A 23328-nucleotide genomic window follows, 5' to 3' on the forward strand; every position below is an offset into this window, starting at 1 on the left:
TAGGCCTTGCCACCGGTGCCACACGCCACTCCTAGTGCTGAGCGCGAGGCCAACGAGACACAGGTTTTGTTGCCAGAGCGCTCGAGCCTCCCCCATAACCGCTTCAGACGCGTTTTACTGGAACTTCTGCTGTGGAGACAGATAATTGAGTTTCTCTATATTCCCTGCAAGTTTGTTTAAATTGTCTGTCTGTATACATGGGTTGTGACCAGTCCAAATCCAATCCGTCCAGCGTTGGGCGACTGCATGGCGTTTGGTGTTTTCAGATCAGCGTCAACATATCGTTCAAATCGGACCGTTCCAGTAAATCTCAGGTGAATTTGTTTTACCTGTCATTTCCCAAAAGCCTTTTTCACCCATCCATGTTAAGACGGCCACTGCGTGGGCAAATGTTTGTTATCTTTGGTTTCAGCTGGAGGTTCGGTGTCTCTCTGGGACTGGTCGACATGCATACCAGGACAGACCAGCAGGGCCCTCCCATTACCACATGGTGACCGGGGATATGTTCCATAGGAGTCATGTGACCGCTAGTGTCCTCTTTCCCAGTGTATCCCATTGCGAAAGATGCATGTGAACGCAAACTTTACATTCATGGTGATTATGACAGTATGTTCAAAGCAATGCTACTCAAAGAAATAATGCATGCTATTTTTAATCAGTCTACAGTACTGAATGAGTCATGTTTGGATGAATCTCTGGAAACCTGTCATAATCCAGTCGTATTTCATCCCAAAATCAAAAGACAGTAAAATAAAATAAAAATGATATGGTAACACTTTACAATAAGGTTCATTAGTTAACATTAGTTAACAACATTAGTTAACATGAACTAAGAATGAACAATACTTCTTCAGCATTTATTAATCTTAGTTAATGTTAATTTCAGCATTTACTAATGCATCATTAAAATCTCAAGTTGCGTTTGTTAACATTAGTTAATGCACTGTGAACTAACAATGAACAACTGTATTTTTATTAACTAGCGTTAACAAATATGAATAAATAGTGTACTAAATGTATTGATCATTGTTTGTTCATGTTAGTTAATACATTAACTAATGTTAACAAATGACACCTTATTGTAAAGTGTTACCAATGATATTTTATTTTGTATTATACTTTTAACAGCAGTACTATTTTTTTCATGGTGACATTATTTTTTATATTTTTGTCCCTTGATTTTCATTTGTATATTGTAAAAAAAACCTCATTACTGTAATGCAAAAAAAATGTTATATAAAATATAATAAAATATTTAAATTGTTTATACATGATGATAGCATTTGTAGTGCTCTCTTTAATTTTGAATAATTTATATTAAATAATTTATATATTTTTAATAATTTGAGTAAATTACAGTAATGAGAATTTAATCGATCATCACTGAGAATAATGGAAATTAGAATTCAAATATTAAAAGTATAATGTCAAGATACATTTCGATAATGAGAAATTGTCCTGAAAATAATGTCACAATTAAAAAAAAAAAAAAAAAAGATATTAATAAAATATACCTACATTTTCTTTATGTAAAATATTAATCATTTTTACCTTCTTTTAAATTTGTGGATGAAATTTAACCTGGGCATGTTTCTGTGAGACAGGGTTATTAAATAAAATAAACATGAACTGAAATAAATTATGTATAATAAATAAATAATTTATATTTACATTTATTTCAGCTAGTTGCCAACATTTCTCATTTTCAAATGCTAAAAAACTATATAAAAATAATAATAAAATGAATTAAACCAAAACTAAAATGTAAAAAAAAAAAAAAGTTTAATAAAATTTAATTCAAAAACTAAAACCCTGAGTATGTCAACGATACTAAAGTAACTGTGCGATGCAGAGAGATTTACCTGTTTGGCTGCAGAGATGTCGCTTCCCCAAGAACAGTATGCTCTTGTCCTGTCAAATACAAATCGAATTTCATCTAAATTAAATTAATCTGCATGAAAAGCTGCAATATCTTCCTGTAAGGGGCAATAATCCTGGGCACTTGTGCCAAGGCCAACAGAGGCCTGCATGTCAGTGATACTTTCATCTAAATATACACGAGACTGACGGCAGCAGGTGAGAGGGGCCCTGCCAGACGCTCGCCCTGAACATCACGCATACGCTGCAGGTCGTACCCAAGTGTCTATGTGCTCATGTGTGTGAGTGTGTATGTCCTTGTTGGGTGCGGTTGGGGCTAGGATGCCATCTCCCCTTCACTGTGGATCGAGATCTGAACTAAACGCAACCCAATTTTGGGTTTCTCTTCAAAGCCAGCTGGTCTGGCTTGATTTTCTGTAGCCTTTTTTGACATATTAACAAACTTTTTTTCTTTTTTTACAAAGACTGGCCCACAGCAGGTGCTGGAGGGTTGACCTTCCTGGAGAAGAAAGTTATCGGACTGGTAAGTGACCAAAAATGTCCAAATTAAACGATTGTTTGACGTTGGCGAAAAAATGACGTGTCTGTGGTCGAACATAAGTCAATAAAGTGTGTGTGCTCGCGTGACACGGTGTTTCAACACGTCTCGTTTGGGGAATGCAGACCTGAGAATAGAAATAGAAAGATACAAATTTAGAGAGGTGGGCTTTTTTTCGGGAGATGGTTTGCCTTCGTAAATAGATATGTTTGTCTAGGAGATGAATGCGGGAGAGGATCGCCGTTGACTAATATTGTGTCAAGCTTGTTTACGGCTCCTTTTATGACCAAAAAAGCTTTTGCGTTCTTTGTCGGATTGTTTGAGGACTTTATCAAGTCACTGTATGTTTAACCCACATTTTGTGGAGGATTTTCTTGTTTCCAAAAATGCTTGTTAATATTATGACTGACGGACAACTTTTCGAAAAAATTGGCTGTTCCCTGTCAAAAATGACTGGCCTACCAAAACTTGCTTGTAAATCTCTCGTTATGCTACCAAATTTTGGTTTCAATCTTTTTGTCAGCTTGTTTTCTTTCAACTGGCACAGTTTTTGTATTTCTTTTTTTGAGCTGATTGATTGTCTGTGCTTATGCATTTCAATTTTTTAGTGAACATTGCCAAAACTTTCCACAAATAATGCTCCAAATAATACGCAAAACCTGTGATAATTGTTAGAAAACCAGCATTCTATATTATTACCAAATCTTGGATCTTTTTGTCACCTTGTTTTCTAAAAAGTTTACAATAAATTTTTAAAAGGTCAGTCATTTTTGACCAGGAACACCAAATTAGGTAAAGGATTTTCAAGCTCGGCACAAAGGTTAAATGTCATTTCTACTTCCTGTATTTGGTACCAGTGTACATATTGCAATAAAAAATAAGTTAAAAAAAAGTAAAAAATTTTACTTACAAAATTAAACCAAAATATTTTTTAAAGAGTACTTTAAATGTAAACGTGAATTTAGTACAAGTGTACATAATATTGAAACAAAAAGATAACTATTTTTTAAAATTAGGATTAAATAAGTGTGCAGACTGTGCACATCTCCCCAAGCGAATGTTCTTTACTGGTGCTAGATCCCCTGGTTTCTTTCTCTATAAAGGCCACAGCTGTAGGGTATCCATCAAGAGTGTTTGAGATAATGAAAGGCACATCAAGGGCATTTGAGGTGCCCACAAAACCACCGATTCCTGCCCACAACCACTGCAGCCTTCTCCGCTTACAGCTTCGGTTTCAAAACAAGACGCCGTGATAATGCTATCCTTATGTACTGAGTGTGAGTGTTTGCACCAGTGTTTATATAGTTTAGACTCTCTGGCTGTCCCGATGGTTGATGCTCTAAAAAAGCTGAATGTTTTTGAGGAGGAAGCGCAAACTGACCCACTTTGGATGCTGAACGTCAATGCAGCAAGATTTGCATGTTCAGCTGCACCGAGCTCAGTTTTTACCGCATGAGTTTGTATTTTCACTCTGTGTATTCAGCCTGGTTATTTTAACAGAATATTGTATTCTAATTACATTGCTATATTTGTAAAAAAAAAAAAAAAAACTTTGGATAAAAGAGTCTGCTAATTTAATAAAGTAAAAAGGCTATATTCAGTGTAACTGAGACATTAATTGCTTAAATGAAAATTTAAAAAAAAAAAATTTTTTTACACAAAATTAACTAAAATATTTGAAAACGGTGTATTTTAATTTTGCCTATGGATATTTATGTATATGTGTGTGCATAATATATAAAATATACATAATATACAAAATATATTAATTATATGTAATGTATAAATATAATATATGAAACATGGCTTTTGTGATTCATTTGATAAATGCCAAAAATGTTCTCTTATAATTCTTACAATTTTACCCTGTATAAAAAATTATATATATATATATATATATATATATATATATATATATATATATATATATATATATAGTGTGTATGTAAAAAAATACATTACATATGCACACACACTACTAACATACTACTAACAAATATATATATATATATATATATATATATATATATATATATATATATATATATATATAATTATATATGTATTTATGAATTATGTATAATTTATAAATAAATACTTTTCTGATTAATGTTGTGAACACCAAAAATGTTCTCTTATAGTTCATATATAGATTATTTTGTTATGTTGGTTAAAATACTTTTTTCTTGTTTTGCCTTATTTTTTTATTTATTTTTTTTATTTTTTGAGAAGGTGGACTCTCAATTTGCAATTTAATTATTCATTTTTCTTTTTGTTTGATGCTGTATTTGTGCTTTTGTACATGGGTTTTATGCTGCAACATAAATATAATGTAACATTTTGGGCATAATGTAGTGTAATATGATATATGTATATTTTTAAAAGGCATACCTGTAAGCATAGATATCAGGTTATGTAACAGACTCGGGGTTGACGTGGCTTTAGGGCAGGTTTAGAGACATCGATGCCTGAGAAGTCGTCAGGTGAGCAACATAATGCAGCACGATTTGAAGTGAGTTTTGCACGCTAGGACTCCCCCAGTGAAACCAGAGTGTGAACTACAACAATAGAAAACATGTTTTCTGTATTCAGGCTTATGTGTTGTGGTTTACAGGTGTCTAGCCGTGAGCCGTGGCCTCAGCGACACATGCAAACAACTATAATGTGTGAGTGGGTTAGACATGAAAAGACTGAGATTCCTACTACTCTGGGATTGCATTAAATAATTTTGCAGCACAGTTACAACAAAATAGGCTAGATTGAGAAAAATGACTGGTATAACAGGAAACTTGGTATTAAATAAATAATCGTAGTAAAAATAAAAATGTGGTCAATATTTACTCACCCTCATGTTGTTCCGAACCTGTATGAGTTCTTCCTTCATTCTGCTATTCAATTAACACAGAAATATTCACTTTGTCCAAAAGGAGTTAAAGTTAAAATATTTGTCTTTTCAATGCAAACCTGTTATTTGCTATAAAATAGAACTTGAAGACAAGCTGTTTATTTTATCTTTTGACTGGGGACTGGCTGGCTGTCTTTCTCTCTGTAATGCGTTTTTTATGACAGCAGGTAAAATGTGTGCTGAATCTCTGCTGAGTTACTCATTTTCATCTCGATATTAATTTTATGAAGCATTCATGGAAATGCATGAATCTTATGCACACACTCCCACATTTAATACGGGAGTGAACCCCCTAAATGACAGTTTCTTGTGTGTATGGAACAGAACTCAGACCTAAAATTGCAATGACTGACATTGTGGTAACAACAGCAACTTTTTGGCGACTCATGCTTTTGGTAGCCTCTATTTTTGACCAAAGTAACGCCTTATGTTTTTAACTAAATCCCTGTCAACATAGCCGTCTTATTTTATTTTTATTTGGAAAGGTTTGCAGAGCGCGCTCTTTAAGTGTTTAAGTGCCATGTGCACTTATTATAAGCGATGCATATTAGGCTGCATGTCTTTGAGCTTGTTGTTTGGGCTTTTATATAGTTAATAAACTAGGCAGGTGTAGGTTTCCAAGTTATTGCATTTGGAATGAAGTTGATTATGTGCTTTTTCTTATTTGCTAGTTTTTAGAGCATGATCTGGCAACACAAACCTACCTCGTTCCCCCTGTGGTTTCTTGCACCGCAACAGACGTTCACTGAGTAAAGGTGTAGTAAATGTTGTTTCTGTAGTAGGCTAAAGAATTTTTCAGAAGTTAATTCGGTTGTAGAATGCGGTTGTCATTCTCGTGAATGTACAGAACATGAATTTAGCTGCAGTGTGGCCTTAGTAAACACAAACAATTGCAAAATCCTAATAATTAGGCTACCACCAAGCTTCACAGACACTTAAGATTGCGCTCAAAGTGTTGCAAAACTTCACATGGAGGTTTTACCCTTACACGCACTTGGCAGCCTAAGGGGAAATTGTTCAATGAAAAACATGCCCCCTTCAGAGTGCCCATGCTCCTTTGTGAGTGTCAGCATTAGAGGCCTGCCAGGAAAAGTGTTGGAAAGGTAAAGGGGTTGTCAGTGTTCTGTGTCTATTAAAACACACACACAGCTTTTCTTGGACAAGAGTGGTTAAACTGTTTCCGCTCTCTCCCTAATGCTCAGTTATCGAGATAAACTTTAAAAAAACGTTAACAGACCCGGTCTCAGCTGAATGAACAAATACATAAGCCCTCTGATCGAGCTGTTATGGTTATTGAAAGGATGTGTGGTGTCTGGATTGAGGTGTAATACTCCAACCCGCCACTAGTGTGCGCATGTCACTAAACTTCACTGATGCGTTTTAATGTGCATTATTCCCCAGACTAATAACTAATTCATATAATTTGATGAATATTTCATTTTTCTAGGTGCCAAACGAAGGATTTGAAAGCCTAAAAAAACCCATTTGATGGAGACACAAAAGCAGTGAGGATTCAGAGGGAGAAGATAGTGAAGCTGAAACAGAAGGATTTGAGCAAGTGATTGGTAAGAAAGATTTTTTTTTTTTTTTTTTTTTACAAATTAATAAATGACATTTTTATTGTTTATTTTAATGCAATTTATTTTAAATATTTAATATTTGCTTATTGTATAAATAACAAATATAATAATTAGACATTATATAAGGTTACCAATTTAGCTTTATTATTCAATTTAATAATAATTATACAAAAAAAAAAAATTAACCAATAAAGGTAATTGTATGAAATTACAATATTGATTGCAACAATTATTCATTAATAATTATGATTTAACATTTTATTATTTAACGTGTATTTAATCGGGTGAAGAAAAAATAAATATAAAAGATAGTCAAAGAAATTGGTAACTAAGTACAGTAAGTTTCCCTTAAAATAACTGGACATGAACTCTTTGAGTGCAGTTATTGAAGACGCGTAAAGTGAAAGAGCGTTCTAGTGGGACGCGTCGCGTCACGCGCGTGCGGGTGTGAGTTACAGTACGCGTTAGCCCCGCCCCCTTTACAAAGAGAGAGCGAGACAGAATGATTCTCTCTCCTGTGTGACGAACAGACGCTCGTGAGGATCGTGTCAGTAAACTAGAGGAGATCTCAAACACTGCTGATCCACCCAGGATAACTCTGGACGCATTCAGTTGTTTTTTCCCGTTATTTAAAGAAAAGAAAAAAAACGCTTTCGCTTCCATCGCTACATGTGTCAAAACCAATGAGAGACGCGGAGTTCAGCGATCATTCTCACATTGACGCGCACATGAAGCGCTTTGACGCGGTTCTGGATTTGGAGAGCGTGTGAGGAGTTCTGGACCGGTGCGTGTCTGACCATTAACACCAGCGCATGCATGCTTTCTGGACCTGACACACTCATGCATTACAAAGTAAGTTGAACTGTCACAACTAGAAGCTTTTTGGTTAATAGAATAGTATGATTAGTTTGTATCGAATACCATGTTATAGTTTAACAAGCAGCTGAATAGTATAGTGTAATGAGTATAGAACAGAACAGTTTTACGCGTGATACTAGTGAAGTATAAGTAATATTATATACCAAAGTAGAATAGCACAGCTGAAGTATGGAGTAGCTTAGTATTGTTTAACGAGCATTAGAATAGTATATACTGAAGTAATATAGAAAAGTATTAGTATACAGTAGTAGCCTATACAAGAATAGTACAAGTAATATACACTAGAATAGTACACTTTAAAAAGAATCAGTATACACTAGTATAGAAAAGAATGGTTTTACAGGTAATATAGTATAGTTTAAGTAATTTAGAAAAAATTTAGAGTATAGAATAGTTTGTCATGTAATATTATATGCTAGAAAAAAATAATACTGTATGCTGCTGTAGTATGGAATATAAGTAACTGTGATTTTTTTTATTTTATTTTATTTTTTTATTTAAATGTTGTCTGGGGTGCTTTAGGTAACGCTAAATGAACAACTTTTCCAAAATGGTGTAATTATATGAATAGCATCTCTATTTATACCCCAGCTGTGGTAATTGGAGAACTGTAAACAAGTTATTTTATATGGCAGCTCTTACCGAAACTAATGGCTTTACAGTTAACCTGGAATATCCTGGATGGGGTTCCCAGCCGTTTAGACGAGAGAAGTACTCCGCGCTGGTGCTTGTACAATAATAATGACCAAAGGGCAAAATGTGATCCAGGAAAGCCTAGTGCTCCTCCCTTTGCTTAATAGCATTCGTTGTGGCCTTTTTGAGAGTGTTTTAAATGCACATTAGTATTGAAAGAGTGGCAGGAATTAACAAATCTGCATGATTTTTGATGAGGTGAAATGCTTGTATACAAACAGGAAACGTGTGCCATGCGCTGAGACTCTGCAGTTTGCCTCTCAAAGTATGGCACACACTTCAACTGTTTATTGCCATCAGGAAACTATAAACCTGACGTGTGATTGCATTAGTTAGCGGTGAATGATGACAACTTAACAGCAATAAATTATGACAACAACAGCCACTGTGTTTTCATTCACACCAGCTGTGCACGGAGTCACTTGACGGTGAGACGTTAATGAATAAATGTTAATGAATAAATGAATAAAAGTAAAGCTAACGTTCATGTATTTTATCATTTGGAAAAGCTAATCAACTTCTCGATTTAGATGTTATGAGAGGCCTGTTGGTGATTTCTAAGTTACTTTCTGGAGCTTCGTCGCTTTGCTGTCGTATTAAGGAAAAACAGTTTCGTAAAGAGCTTGATGGGATGAAGTTGTAATTGTGGTGTTAACAGCTAGTTGTAGCGTATAGGCTATAGAGACGAGTGCAGTCAGTATATGAGTTGTGTAGGTTATCCTGCTGGGTGGTCTGAGTGCTGGTTAGACCTCCATGGCACTTTCCTTGGTTTTCTTCATTAGCCACTGAGTGAAATGCAGCGAAACCTCAAAAGTATGTCACCATCATCGTTCTTGAAAAAACAGCTGTGCTGATTATACCTCCTGAATGAAGACATTTGAAAAAAAAAATTCTGATGCAAATGTAAAAATTTTAGAATTACAAATCTGTAAACTATTTTATATATATATTTTAGTAACAATTATAAGCATTATATGTTAAGTTTTATGGATGTGGGTGTATATCTACACACACAAACATGTATCTATCATAAAAAATATTATAAAAAATAAATGAAAACTGTTATAAATATTTTTTTTATTAAAACAAAAAATAAAGTAAAATGAATGAACAAAATATGCAATGCTATTAAAATGTAAAATATATACTTATTATTGCATAAGATTTTTTAAATATATATTTAAACATAAATATTTTTTTTTATTTGATATGCATTATATAACACTAAAATGAGTTTTGAATTAAAAAAATGGAAATGTACTTGTAATATTTATATAAATACACCTATAAAATAAAACTTATAAAATCAGTTTTTTACATATCAAATTTTTATTTAAAAAATAAAATAAAATATGGATTCATTGTAAATGAAGAAAAGCAGTGCGTGTGTTCATTATTTTTGCACTCTGCATATTCAACCTGGTTTTTAACTCTAGAAAAGCTAATAAATGAAATCTAAGCTCTCCTGGTCTGTGGCTTTGCTGATCTTGCTCTCAAAGCAGTTTTTCGGCACAGCTTGATTTTGCCACAAAAAACTAAAAAACCTTCAGATTTTTCCCCTGTCATGTAATCTATCTTTGTCACTGGTGTAAAATGCTCAATTCACTGCGTTACATCCTCCAGTGAGGAGGTTTCGCACAGAGAACTCTTTGTACGGTGGGCCGTATATAGCGTTAATCAGCGAACACTCGCCCCCCTTGCTCGACGCGTGCGTCTGGGGATATTTTTAGTGGATCATGTGTTCATAGTTTAGTGTGAGGTTAGTTAAAGTATTTAAGATGTGACTTGTCGGCTCTGAGGTAACAGATACTGTGTCCACTGTAACACGGCACTGGAATCCTGTCCAGTTTTTCCCATTAACGGGATAGTCAGCCGTTTCGTTGGGCTCCTGGTTATGTCGGTCCATCTTTTGGACTGGGTTGTTATCTGCACACTGACAGGTTTCTAACGGTGCAAGAATCCCAAGCCAGGTGTCTCTCAATGGACAAATGCAAATTCTTGACCTCCTGAGGTCTTACAGAAGTCCAGCTGATGAAGGACGGTTAGCGGCAAAGCTTGACGGCAGGAGTCAAAGCCATTCTTTGTGTGTCTATAAATTTGACAGTTTCATTTCTGGATGCTAATTGGTTAATACAGCATTCTAGACAGTACAGGTTTAACAGCTACTACAACATGCAATTTTTTACCTTAGTTTACCTATCAGGGACTAGATTGAGTTAATATATTACTATATTGGCTTAATAAAACATTATTTAAATTAAAATTTGTAGTATCTCCTGAAAAGCAAGGGAAAGTTCACCGAAAATTTAAAATTTTCATCATTTATTCGCCCTCATGTTGGTCCAAACCTTCTGTGGAACACAGCATACAATGAAAGTCAATGTGGTCCAGTGTCGTCCTTCAAAATATCTATCTATCTTTTGGGTTCCTTTGAAAAGATTTGGCTGAGTAAATAATGGCAGAACCTGGAGTGTCTTAAAGGGTGAACTATCCCTTTAAGACACTCCAGGCTGTGCTATATGGTGAATATCTCATGCCATATTGCTTAAATATAGCACTGACCTCAGCCAAAAACCTCAACTTTTCTCCATCCTCAAAATTACAGAGGTGCAATCCACGTTTGGTTGAAGCAAACTTGCATATTTGTGGGCTTTTTTAGGCCTGACCATGTTGCTCGAATCATGTAAGTTTGTACTTTGATTATGTGTCAGAATTTTTCCGCCAGTTCCCACAATGAGGTTTACTTTCAAATTGAGTGTCTAGAGAAGACTAGCATCTCTATTCTGCATTTGAAGGCACAGAAAGCATTGAGAGCTGTAAATTAAAGTATGTTGGTTTTTGAAGTCGCATATCCCAAAACATTTGATTTGACGCTTGTGAACAATGTTTGTCTCAGTTTTGATGAGCCATCAATTTCAGCCACTGCTTCTGTTGTTCAGGGTAAAAGTTCATAATTTTATTTTTGGATCTGCTGCGTTTACACACGCAGTATATTTGGAAGAGGAAGTCTGTGAGGGGGAGTTTGAGGGGGCCGTCGAGCCGAGAACCTGCCGTCATCCTTGTTTGGTTTACAATGCTCCCTAGTTTCCACGTCACTTCCTCCCCATGAGATCGTTCCCATGCTGCTGTAAACACCCACACCCAGGCCTCCAGACCGCCAGTGCCAGATCAAATCCAATTCTTATGATGCAGATACTGGGTGAGATAAACAGATCTAGTGAAGCACATTTAGCCAGTAAACTTCAGGGGCTGGATTCACAAAAATCTTAAGAAAAACGTTAAGATGTTTCTTAAGATAAATCCTAAAGAATGTGGAATTCTTGACAAATACTTAAAGGGATAGTTCACCCAAAAATGAAAATTAGCCCATGATTTACTCATCCTCAAGTCATCGGAGCTCTATTATAAAACGTCCTGGCTCTCTCAAGCTTAAAGGGATAGTTCACCCAAAAATGAAAATTTGATGTTTATCTGCTTACCCCCGGGGCATCCAAGATGTAGGTGACTTTGTTTTTTCAATAGAACACAAATGATGATTTTTAACTCAAACCATTGCAGTCTGTTAGTCATATAATGGCAGTCAATGGGACCCACGGCTTTGAGAGTCAAAAAAAACAAACACAGACAAAACCAAATTAAACCGTGCGGCTCGTGACGATACGTTGAGGTCTTAAGACACGAAACAATCGGTCCTGAGTGCGTTCACAGCAGCCGGCGCGTGACGCGTCAGCGTGCTCTGGCATGCGTATGCACGGAAACGATCTAAACAATGAGTGACGTGTACATGCGACAGATCGCTTCCACGTATGCGTTTACTATGCCAGAGCACGTTGACGCGTCACGTGCCGGCTGTTGTGAACGCACTCAGGACAGTTGGACATTGCGGTGGATCAGAGGTAAAAAAATTATATAAATACTGTTCAGTTTCTTGCACAGACCGATTGTTTGGTGTCTTAAGACCTCAATGTATCGTCATGAGCCGCAGGGTTTAATTTGGTTTTGTCTGTGTAGGTTTTTTTTTCTCTCAAAGCCTTGGGTCCCATTGACTGCCATTATATGACTGACAGACTGCAACGGTTTGAGTTAAAAATCTTCGTTTGTGTACTACTGAAGAAATAAAGTCACCTACATCTTGGATGCCCCGGGGGTAAGCAGATAAACATCACATTTTCATTTCTGGGTGAACTATCCCTTTAATAATGGCAGTGAATAGCAGTCAAGATTTTGAAGCCCAAAAAAGTGCATCCATCATCAAAAGTACTCCACACAGTTCCAGGGGGTTAATCAAGGCCTTCTGAAGCGAATCGATGCATTTGTGTAAGAAGAATAATTTTAAGGGGTTATCTCTCAGCATGAAATTTTATTCAGAAATTTTTGAGATTATAAAATTAAAAACAAGGTCCCTATTAGACTCGATTTTTGAATTTCAACTTGTTTCTGAATTTTGAATTTTGCAAAAGTCACTTAAAATAATAACAATCATTGTTTACATTATCATCCCTTGTAGAAGTAATATATATATATCGAGTTGTGCTATAATGCTTAATAATTTAAACAAACCAATGAATTCATTAAACGTTTTACATAGTTGTAGGTTATCTGAACTTTAAGAGGTTTTTTACTGTATGATGATTTCTAAGAACATTCTTTTCAGGAATTCAAATTATTCTTAAGTTTTAACTTTAGAACATTCTTAAATGTTTTTGGGAATACAAAGGTAAAAAAAAAATAGCAGTTAATTTTTTTTTAAAAATTTTAAGAATATTTTGTGAATTTGGCCTCTGGTTTTTCTAGGCTTGATTTTTACATCTAAAACTCCCTGTGAGCTCTAGAACATGCTGCATCTCAATCCATTAGAAAATCCTCTCACCATATTTTTAATGTAAGAGTGGGCATCCATTTATAACTTCAATGTGTGAAGCTTCCGGTGTCATTCACTTCCAGTTATTTTTAGCTGTACAAAACAGCTTGATATTGCAAATTGGTATTTCTTATTTTAATTTGTCACAATTATTAACTCACTGGGTTGTACTGTTATTCTTCAATTTATTTACCTATAGTGGCCAATGAAACAAAAATCTCACACAATTACAATCAAAGAAAATTGCTTACTTCCACATTGCAAAATAAGGTGAATAGGCTAGCATTGCTATTACTGGTGACTTTACTTAAGGTTAAGGATGTAAACAAATCACCAAAATGAAATATTAAACTTTAGGGTGTAATTCAAAGGATCAGAGGTAGAAACGGCCACCTGCTTTCTTCAGGTCACTTACCTGCTGCGTGAGAGCACGGTCCCATACACGCTGCCAGTGGCTCTGAGTGCCAAGAGCGGAGAGATCAGCCTACACCGTGAGACTCGCTCTGATGTCAGAGCCAACCAGCTGGCGAGATCTGTTCTCCACGTCGGGCAGTCTGACAAAAACACTTAAGGATATCGATCACAGGTCTGTGTCTAAGCCGTGAACTGCTAACTGCAGGGCAAGTATGCATTTACTCTTGGCAAATAATATACAGTCGGCTTTGACGTAAAAAATCACATACTATATATATATATATATATATATATATATATATATATATATATATATAATATAGTTGCTAATAGATTTAGCTGCATATTAACAAATAAAACAAACTTTACATTATTATTATTAGTGCTGTCATGCGATTAATCGCATCCAAAATAAGTTTTTGTTTACATTATGTATGCATGTGTACTGTGTATATTTTTTATGAATATATAAATACACACACATACAATATACATACAGTATATATATTTAAAATATTTACTTTTATACATTTATTTATTCATATTCTTATATTTTATATTATATATAAATATATTTAATATATAAACAAACATTTTTCTTAAATATATACATACATGCATATATACATAATTAATATACACAGTAGACACACATATTATGTAAACAAAAATGTTTATTTTGGATGCGATTAATCGCGATTTGACAGTACTAATTATTATTGTTAAAATGTAATCTATTGTTCAAAGATTTGGGGCCTTTTAAGATTTAAAAAAATAATTAAATTGGAAGAAGTCTCCTCTGCTCACTGAATTAATGCTCAAGAAACATTTCTTATTATCAAGGTTAAAATCAATTATGCTGCTTAATATGTTTTTGGAAAGCATGATGCTTTTTTCAGGATTCTTTGAATAGAATGTTTATTTGAATTAGATGTTTTGTAACATTATACATTTCTTTACATTTAGTCATTTAGCAGACGCTTTTATCCAAAGTGACTTACAAATGAGGACAATGGAAGCAATCAAAATCAACAAAAGAGCAATGATATGCAAGTGCTATAACAAGTCTCGGTTAGTCTAACGCAGTACACGTAACAAGATGTTTTTGTTTTTTTAAATGACAGAAAACAAGTAGAATAGAAGAAAAAAACTGTCGCTTTTGATTAAAACTGTAGTATACATCATTTCATAACATCTAAACTAGCTTTCTGGAATACTTGATTTTGATTGGTCAGTCTTGGCAATCTGTGGACGAATATTTATGGCTTAAGATGTTAAAATTGACAATTGTAGTAATCAGTTTCTTACATGTACCAGTTTTGTGCCTCATATCATTCTTCATTCTCATTATTCTTACAAATTAACATTAGTTCGATTTAATATTCCCTGTTTGTTTGTTTGTTTATTTATTTTCCCTAAATTTATGCATCAAATCAGGTAGAATTTACTTATGCAAAAAACTGTATATTGTAAAAAAGAAAAAAAGATCGATTAAAAAAAGTGTAGATTTAAATGATCACATACTGAGCAGCACAGTATTAATGTAACAAATGCATTGCTTTTAAAATAATGTAACAGAAAACAGAAGTGATATCTTAGCATGTGGCTATGAATGGCCACAGAGTTTCAGTTGGCAGTGTGTATCGGTTAGCGGTGAAGCGCAAACGCGGCGCACACACACTGAGAGAACACAGCTGTGTGACACACATCTCCACAGCTAAAGGAAGCCATGCAAATGAGCAACCAACTATGAGCAATGCGCCAAAATGCCTTGTGCTCTCGCTGTCATAGTTTTGAGTTATTTGCCAGAATATTAAGCGAATTGTTGCTAATAGCTCGATCGTAGCTGACAGTGATTGCAAGCTTAGCTTTTGTAATTAGGTCACTGAAAGGCCTGCAAAAATCTAGGACATAATTTGAGATTTTCCATTGATTTGGGCGTATAAGGAAGTGTAGCATACCAGGCTAGGCTAAACTTGTCCTCAGGGAAAATTAGTTTATTTTTCTTTATTTTACCCCATTAGTAAGTTTATGCTATAAAAGGTTTTATATGTACCAGTAAGCATAATTAAAACTGAATTTTATTTTAGTTTCATGGATATACTGTTACAGTTTTTGCCATTATTTTGAATTTGTTTTCTTTTTACTTTAATTTTATTTATTTTATTAAAATTTATTTTTTATTTAATTTATTAATTGTATTAATTTATTTTATTAAAATGTAATTTTATTTATTAAATGTCATTGTAATATTTTAATGATGTCTATATAGCTTTTATAAATTTTTAATTTATTAGTTTTAGTTTATTGCATTTTATTTATTTTAGTACTCAAAGTTAAACTAAACAAAATTGAGAAATGTTGCATTGGCAATTAACTGAAAAACAAAAAAGTAAAAATACCAAAAAAAAAAAGTTTCTTTGAAATTTATTTATTTTATTTATTTTTTTAAATTGTATTTTTAATAATAACTCATTCACATTAAGTTAAATATATCTAATTTTAAGGGTGTGCGTATTATTATTATTATTATTTTTTTTTTACTACTACATATGATTAAAAGAATATTTTTTTTTGGAGTGTGAGCCAAAGTCAGTTCTCTCTAATCTCGCGCTAAGCGGACAGCATCAACCTGGTCTCACATGGCCCACGGCTGTTCACGCACAGTGCTCCACCAGGAGCCGTGGGTTCAGGATATGGGAATGTAGCGGGCGTCTGGGAGCTGGTCTCGTTCCGTGGTACGACTAACCTCCACAGCTCGTGTGCTCTCATTGAGAAAGACAGACGCTGTCTCCTCTTTGTCCTTGGGAAGTTTTGAGGCGAGCCGTAAGGGTGGGGCGGAGAGTGACTCGTCCCCATTCCGGCACTGATTGATACAGTCTCTTGGCGGCCGCTGCTCTGAGCCGTAGCACACTCCCTTGATAGACAGCAAAGAGATGTAGGAGTCCTCTCCATGAGATAGAGCTGGGGGGAAAGCTGGCAGAATGTATGTTCTTGAACATTTCCAGTAGGTATTTGAAGGCCGCTGGGTCGTTGAGGTTGATTAGCAGTGTTTGCTTAGGTTCCATTGATGCTGCTTATACCTGGATAAACCCCAAAACTCAGCTATTAAACACTTTTCTGTGCTGCATTCATGAATGAAACCATGAGTGTACCAATACGTTTCTAAGTTGTTAGGCAGTAAATATACTAAAAACAGCTTAGCAGTATCATAGAAATGCTCTAGCAACAAAACTACTCAGAATACCTTAGCAACTACATAATGTTGCACTGTGCTTTTAAATTACTCAACACCTTAGCAACCTCATAACAACACCCTAGCAACAAAACCACTCAGAACACCTTAGCAAACACATACTGTAGCATTGTGCTTAACCCCATCCAGAACACCTTAGCAACCGCATAACAACACTCTAGCAACAAAACCACTCAGAACACCTTAGCAACCACATACTGTAGCATTGTGCTTAACCCCATCCAGAACACCTTAGCAACCGCATAACAACACTCTAGCAACAAAACCACTCAGAACACCTTAGCAACCACATACTGTTGCGCTGTGATTTTAAATCACTCAAAACACCTTAGCAACCTCATAACAACACCCTAGCAACCACATACTGTTGCGCTGTGATTTTAAATCACTCAAAACACCTTAGCAACCTCATAACAACACCCTAGCAACCACATACTGTAGCACTGTGCTTAAAACCACTCAGAACACCCTAGCAACCGGCTTGCTATCAGACCCTCGCAGTGATGGTATAACTTGTGTTTTATCTCAGCAAAGCTCATCAGGTCCTTCAGAACGATGGGATTTGCCGGTACTTCCCATTTTCTGTGTTGTGGAGCGGTTTATGGGAAGAGGCATCTTTTATTGTTTCTACTCGGTGATGTCACTTCCTTATGAGGCCGTCTGCGAAGATTTCCTGTCATTATGTCCATTTGTGTGAGCTGATGGGTGTTGTTTGCAGAGAGAGTCAGAGTCAGCTGTCTGACACCTCCGGGTCTGCCAAGAGCTCTGAGGATCTGCTCCGACGTGCTCCGACAAGTTCCTCCGCTGCCTGGCACGTCTTCAGCGTTTCAGATGCCCTGAAAGATGGTGATAATGAAGTTGTACAGGCTCCAACCTCAATTGTGTTAACTGACGTTAGCCAAGTTATGCCAGAGGCTGTCTTGAAATGCTTTTAGATTGCTTTCTTTTGTTTATTTCTGCCTTTTTGAGGTCTTTATTAGCGGTCTTTATTACCATTTTGAGATCCCCTAACCTTAAAGGGATAGTTCACTCAAAAATGAAAAAGTTCATAATTATCTCACTTTCAAGATTTTATTTTACTTTACTTTACTTTACTTTACTTCACTTTACTTTTTTCAGGAAAAAAAATAGCCAATATTAGCTTTTTAAAAATAGTTTTTAATTATTTGCATTGGTCTGATATTGGAAGATTATTTTATTTTATTTTATTCTTTTTTTTTAAAATTATTATTATTTTTTATTTACGTTTTGGGATCCCCTAACCTTAAAGGGATAGGTCACCCAAAAACGAGTTTGTTTCTTCTGTTGAGCATTAAAGAAGATATTTTGAAGTATTTTGGTAACCAAACAGTTAACAGTATCCATTGACTTCCATTGTATCTTTGTTCATACCATGGATGTCAATGGGTACCGTTGCCAACATCTATATTTATCACTACCCACATTCTTTAAAATGTCTTATTTTGTGATCCAACTTACGATTTTTGCCTGACAAGTCATAACTCTTGTGGTAGGATTATTAGAGAATGTTTAACAAGAAAATACTATTTAAGTCTTTCTATTTCCAAGTTTAATTCAATGCATTACTTGCCAATACTTCGTAATTATTTGCAAAATATACAAGCAATTGCTAAGCAAAAACAAATTGTTTATACGCCATATTTTGGAATCAGAATATCATGGAAAAGTTAAAAACAAAGAATTTTGCTGAGACTTATATAATGCAATTAACGTCAAGCATGCAAAACATTTGTGCCAAATGAGATATGTTTGTATAGCGCATTTCCCGCATGCCGGTAGTGTCAGTTTCACTAAATTTAATTGTTTAGGCTCGGTGTTGTTTATATGTTATTTATAATTAATTCCACTATAATTTATGTTGGTTTTATATTTATTTTTCATTCCTGTTCTGTTCTGAATACTTCTAAATTTAAAGGATCTGTTGTGGTAATTACTTAACCTAGAATGCTCTAGAAACCACTTAGCATCACGCTAAAAAAACATTAGCATTATGGCAGTGAGTTAGTTGCCAAGCACTTTTTTCTTCAGAAAATTATAAAATCTTGTAAAAAGATTAGAAGAACGGGACACGGTTGATCTGAAATGAATGTAAATTGGGTTTGAATTTACGCTGACTGCGAGGTATGTGTTTAGCATTTGAGCTAACTGCTAATCTACTACTCTGAGGCACTTTTTTTTTTTAAATACATATTCATTAACTGTGCAGTCAGACACCGGATTTGCTCAAAATGTACTTATGTGGGTATGAACGACACATTCCCCTTCAGCTTGCCCTTTTACCACAGCTAATTTGCAAAGCGTTAGCTGCTAGCTAGGAGGTCTTTCTGCCCTTCTCTGGAAGTTGTCCTGGGTCTAATGGCCCCTCAGGAGACTGTCTCAGTCATATCTAGGTGTTATCTCAGCGCTGTTTTATTTCGGTGGCACCATGCCGCTCTTCACAGGACGAGGAGATATCTGTCCTCTCCTGCTGCCCTCAGGAGAAGCAGAGAGGCAGATTAACAAAGTGACTTAATGTTGCACATTACTCTCTGGAGATCCCTGCTCCTGGTTTCTTGGCACCGGGCCGCCCTCCCTCCTACTCAAGTAACACAGCGGCTCCTCCCACGCTTGTTTCTCTCCGTCTTTATCTTTCCGTCACATGGGTAAACACACTGGCATCTCTGACCTCTAAGCCATTTTGCCTCGGCATGTCCAGTTCCTGTGGGGTTTTTGCCGAAAGCTTGTTCACAATTTCAGTACATTTACCTGGCAGTTCCCTCTTTTTTCCAGTGGCTTTGGTCCGATGTTGGCAGCAGGATGTTAGGATTGTTTTTTGTTTTGTAGATGAAGCAGATGAAGTGAGGACTATTTTATTTTATTTTATTTTATTTTATTTTATTTTATTTTATTTTATTTTATTTTATTTTATTTTATTTTATTTTATTTTATTTTATTTTATTTTATTTTATTTTATTTTATTTTATTTTATTTTATTTTATTTTATTTATTATTTTATTTTATTTTATTTTATTTTATTTTATTTTATTTTATTTTATTTTATTTTATTTTATTTTTTTAAATATTTCAGTAAAATTTATTTTATTTATTAATTAATTATATAATAAATATAAAAATTAATAAAATAAAATTTGTATTATTCTATGTGATTAAAATTGTTAATTTGATTGGTTTTATTTTAAAAGCATTGGTTTTATATTCCTAAATTGTTACCATCTTGTCAACTGCACATTTATAATATTTTGTAGAACGTTTCTTGATTGTGACTGATTCTGTGGTCAAAAATAGCTGCTAAACTGCATAAATGACTATCATCAAACAAGACAACAATGTACCCCACAGCATGTACAAGATGTCTTTGAATAACTGCTTGAACGGCTAATCCTGAAATGAAACCGCTACACATAACCAGACTGATCATTTAGTTGGAGATGAGTGAACTGGACATCATCGGCCGAGTGGCTAAAGGGAACTCTTTGAGTCTGGGTTTAATGGATTACGTGTCCTGAACAGCTTAAAGTTACGTAAGGTGCACCATCCTTCAGGCTGTTAGCTAAGTTGGATGAGGTAGATGTAGAATCTTGAGTACATATAATGGGATTCATAAAAGTCAGTAAGAAATAGTGTTTTGTGGGACTTTGAATGCAGATTTTACGCATACCAAAAGACACTCAGCATTTGATCTCCACTGTCTTGAATTTACTGTAAGTTTCCATTTTTATTGGCATACTCTCTTATCCGAGCGGAGCTTGCCGAGGCTTTTATCGTTTGGTATGCTTTTCAAATTCAAATGAAAAGCTGTCACAACATTCCTGTAACTTCCTCTTCTGATGTATCATCTGCTTTTTCCATCCCTCCTTCATAAATCCTTCACATCTCTCTGGCTTTTATCAGTCGACTTGAAGCGTAATCAGAAGGTCACATGCATTGCCAAGTTGATGACCATGTCTAAGTGAAGAGAAGCACTTGCCCCCTGAAGATCTGCGCTGCTGGTTTTCGGTTTCTGTACAGGCCACGTGTTTTCCCTGTCTCTCGTTGTGAGTGTGAGCATTTCACCTCTGCTCCCCAAAGCTCTCTGCTTTCTCTTATTTGCATTGTGGGTTGGCCTTGAGTTTTATTTCCTCTTGTGTTGGCTGCTCTGGTCTTCAGCTGGGTACTTGCTCTCTGAGGGCCGCTGACGACCACAGCCATCTGTGTGAACTTGTAGGGTTAAGGCAAACCCAGCATCAGTGATGAAAACCTATTTATAATATACATGTATAAGTGTAATGCTTCCTAAAATATTACTATTGACTTAGACTTTTTTGATCCCCAAGGGGAAATTAAGGAAATTAAAGTTAAAAAATATAATTCATACGTTTAATTTATATTTAAGCATAAACATCACACACATTTTATGATAATTGTGTAAAACAAAAAAATTAGTTCAAGTTATATTATATGAAACACCTTTTTATTTCTCAAGTACATTTCAGGTTCAAATGTTAGAAATAATTAAATTAATATTGTTTTATTTATATATAAAAATCAATATTAATTTAATTTATTTATATATATATATATATATATATATATATATATATATATATATAGTGCTTTTTAAATCAATCTTAAATCAATATATATATATATATATATATATATATATATATATATATATATATATATATATATAAATAAAATAAAAATACTTGGTTGATTTAAAATGTGCTGCCATATCCATATTTAAATAATAAAATCAGTATTCTCTGAAATCAAAATGTTTTCTAAACTAAATTTTTTAAATATTATAATATTTTATATAATTTTATTTTTATATAATATTTTATAATAATATTATTTTATAGAGAGGTTTTTTTTGTTTTTTTGGCTGTTAAACATGTTTTATAAATCAGTTGTGTTTTCCAAAAAGTCTAGATTTTGGTATGCTGTTAAGCAAGACGCTCCTTGTTTTTCCCACATTCAAGCATATGAGCGAAATCACACATCTGACTGATAAAATCTGTGTCTTTTTCTCTGTCTTGTCTGTTCAGGAACGAATGCCGGAGTCTTTGAAATAAGAGGAACGAGCAAAGAGAAAAGACTGCATTGAGGATCGGAGCAAGAGAGGAAGGAAGACAAGTGTGTACAGTACTTTTGGAATAGGAAGGAATACAAGACCGAAATAATGGGGAGGAAAAAGATTCAGATTGCGCGGATAATGGATGAACGCAACAGACAGGTAAAAGAGATGTTATCTAAACGGAAAGAATGGAGATGTGGCGCTCTCTTCACAGAAATGCAATAAATCTTAAGCACATACTCTCTCTCTCACACACACACACACACACTGTATGCATCACTTAAGGAAGTGCCAGCAGCTTCTGACGACAGCGTCACAAGACACTCACAAGTTTTGGACTGGCTGCTTTCGTTTTTGCACATGTGTGTTGCGTGTTTGTGTGTGAATGTGAAATATGATTGTCCTAAATCATCATAATTGCTGTTTTTAATACTTCTTTAATTGCGATATTAAATGCATTGCCTCTGCCTTAGAGGATATGATGTGGAGAGTCTGAATAATTGAGGTTTGTAACAGAGCAGAGGAAACCGTGCCTCTACCAGCGGGTGTGTCATTCACCACAGCTAGCGGTTTCCAAACTATTACTCACCCGGGCTATTAGACGGGCAGCATCTGAAGCCACATCTGACAACACTTACGAAGCACATCAACCTCTTACCTTCCTGATCGAACCAGCTTTTCCCTGTCATGCCTGATGTTGGTTTATTTAATTCAAACTTTGTAAGATAGGTTTCTGCAGCTGTTTTTTCTAGTTCTATTTACCATTTATAAATCTGGGCATGTGTTGTGCAGGAACTCTAGCACAGGGCCAAACATGAAATCATGATTTGGAGCGGGAACTGTTCAATTTCATGGCTAACGCTGATAGCTGCGGGTCATACCACCAGAGTGCTGGCTCTTAATAAGCTAATAACCGTCAAGTATCCATGAGAATTGAACTCACCGTCTTCAGGTTTCAGCCAGGGTGAACTCAGTTAAACTCTTGTTGGAATTTGAACTGGAGTGACGGGAAGGTGAATTTACTGACGTGTGGTTCAAAGAAATGTAGCACGTGATGAATTCTGGAAAATGACGTTTTTGAGTTTTCAATCTATAAACTTGTAACAAAACTTGCCTTCACAAAATTACAAGTATATAAATTTCCTTGAATTTCAGTTTTAATTCTACTGACATTCAAATTTTAATTCTGCCTCCTGTTTGGTGCCTTAATTCAAATTTTGGAACTGAATTGGAATTTAAAAGTC

General features: G+C 34.9%; 1 protein-coding gene across 4 annotated transcripts in view; it reads left to right on the top strand.

Annotated features, from left to right (window-relative positions):
• Positions 1-575: 575 nt before the first annotated feature.
• The window catches only part of mef2ca (myocyte enhancer factor 2ca), a 44017-nt gene continuing 21264 nt past the window's right edge, over positions 576-23328 (top strand). Inside the window, exons 1-4 of one of the 4 annotated variants that reach the window (XM_058789116.1) lie at positions 576-594; positions 2343-2401; positions 6769-6886; positions 22056-22243. In XM_058789116.1, the coding sequence (XP_058645099.1) occupies positions 22190-22243 (54 nt within the window). In that variant the 5' untranslated portion in view covers positions 576-594; positions 2343-2401; positions 6769-6886; positions 22056-22189. Of the gene's footprint in view, positions 595-2184; positions 2402-6768; positions 6887-7405; positions 7754-13740; positions 13921-22055; positions 22244-23328 lie in introns of those variants that run through there. The other 3 variants (XM_058789117.1, XM_058789114.1, XM_058789115.1) reach the window with 3 other exon arrangements.

Source organism: Onychostoma macrolepis, chromosome 10 (genome assembly GCF_012432095.1).
Source record: "Onychostoma macrolepis isolate SWU-2019 chromosome 10, ASM1243209v1, whole genome shotgun sequence".
NCBI classification, from domain to species: domain Eukaryota; kingdom Metazoa; phylum Chordata; class Actinopteri; order Cypriniformes; family Cyprinidae; genus Onychostoma; species Onychostoma macrolepis.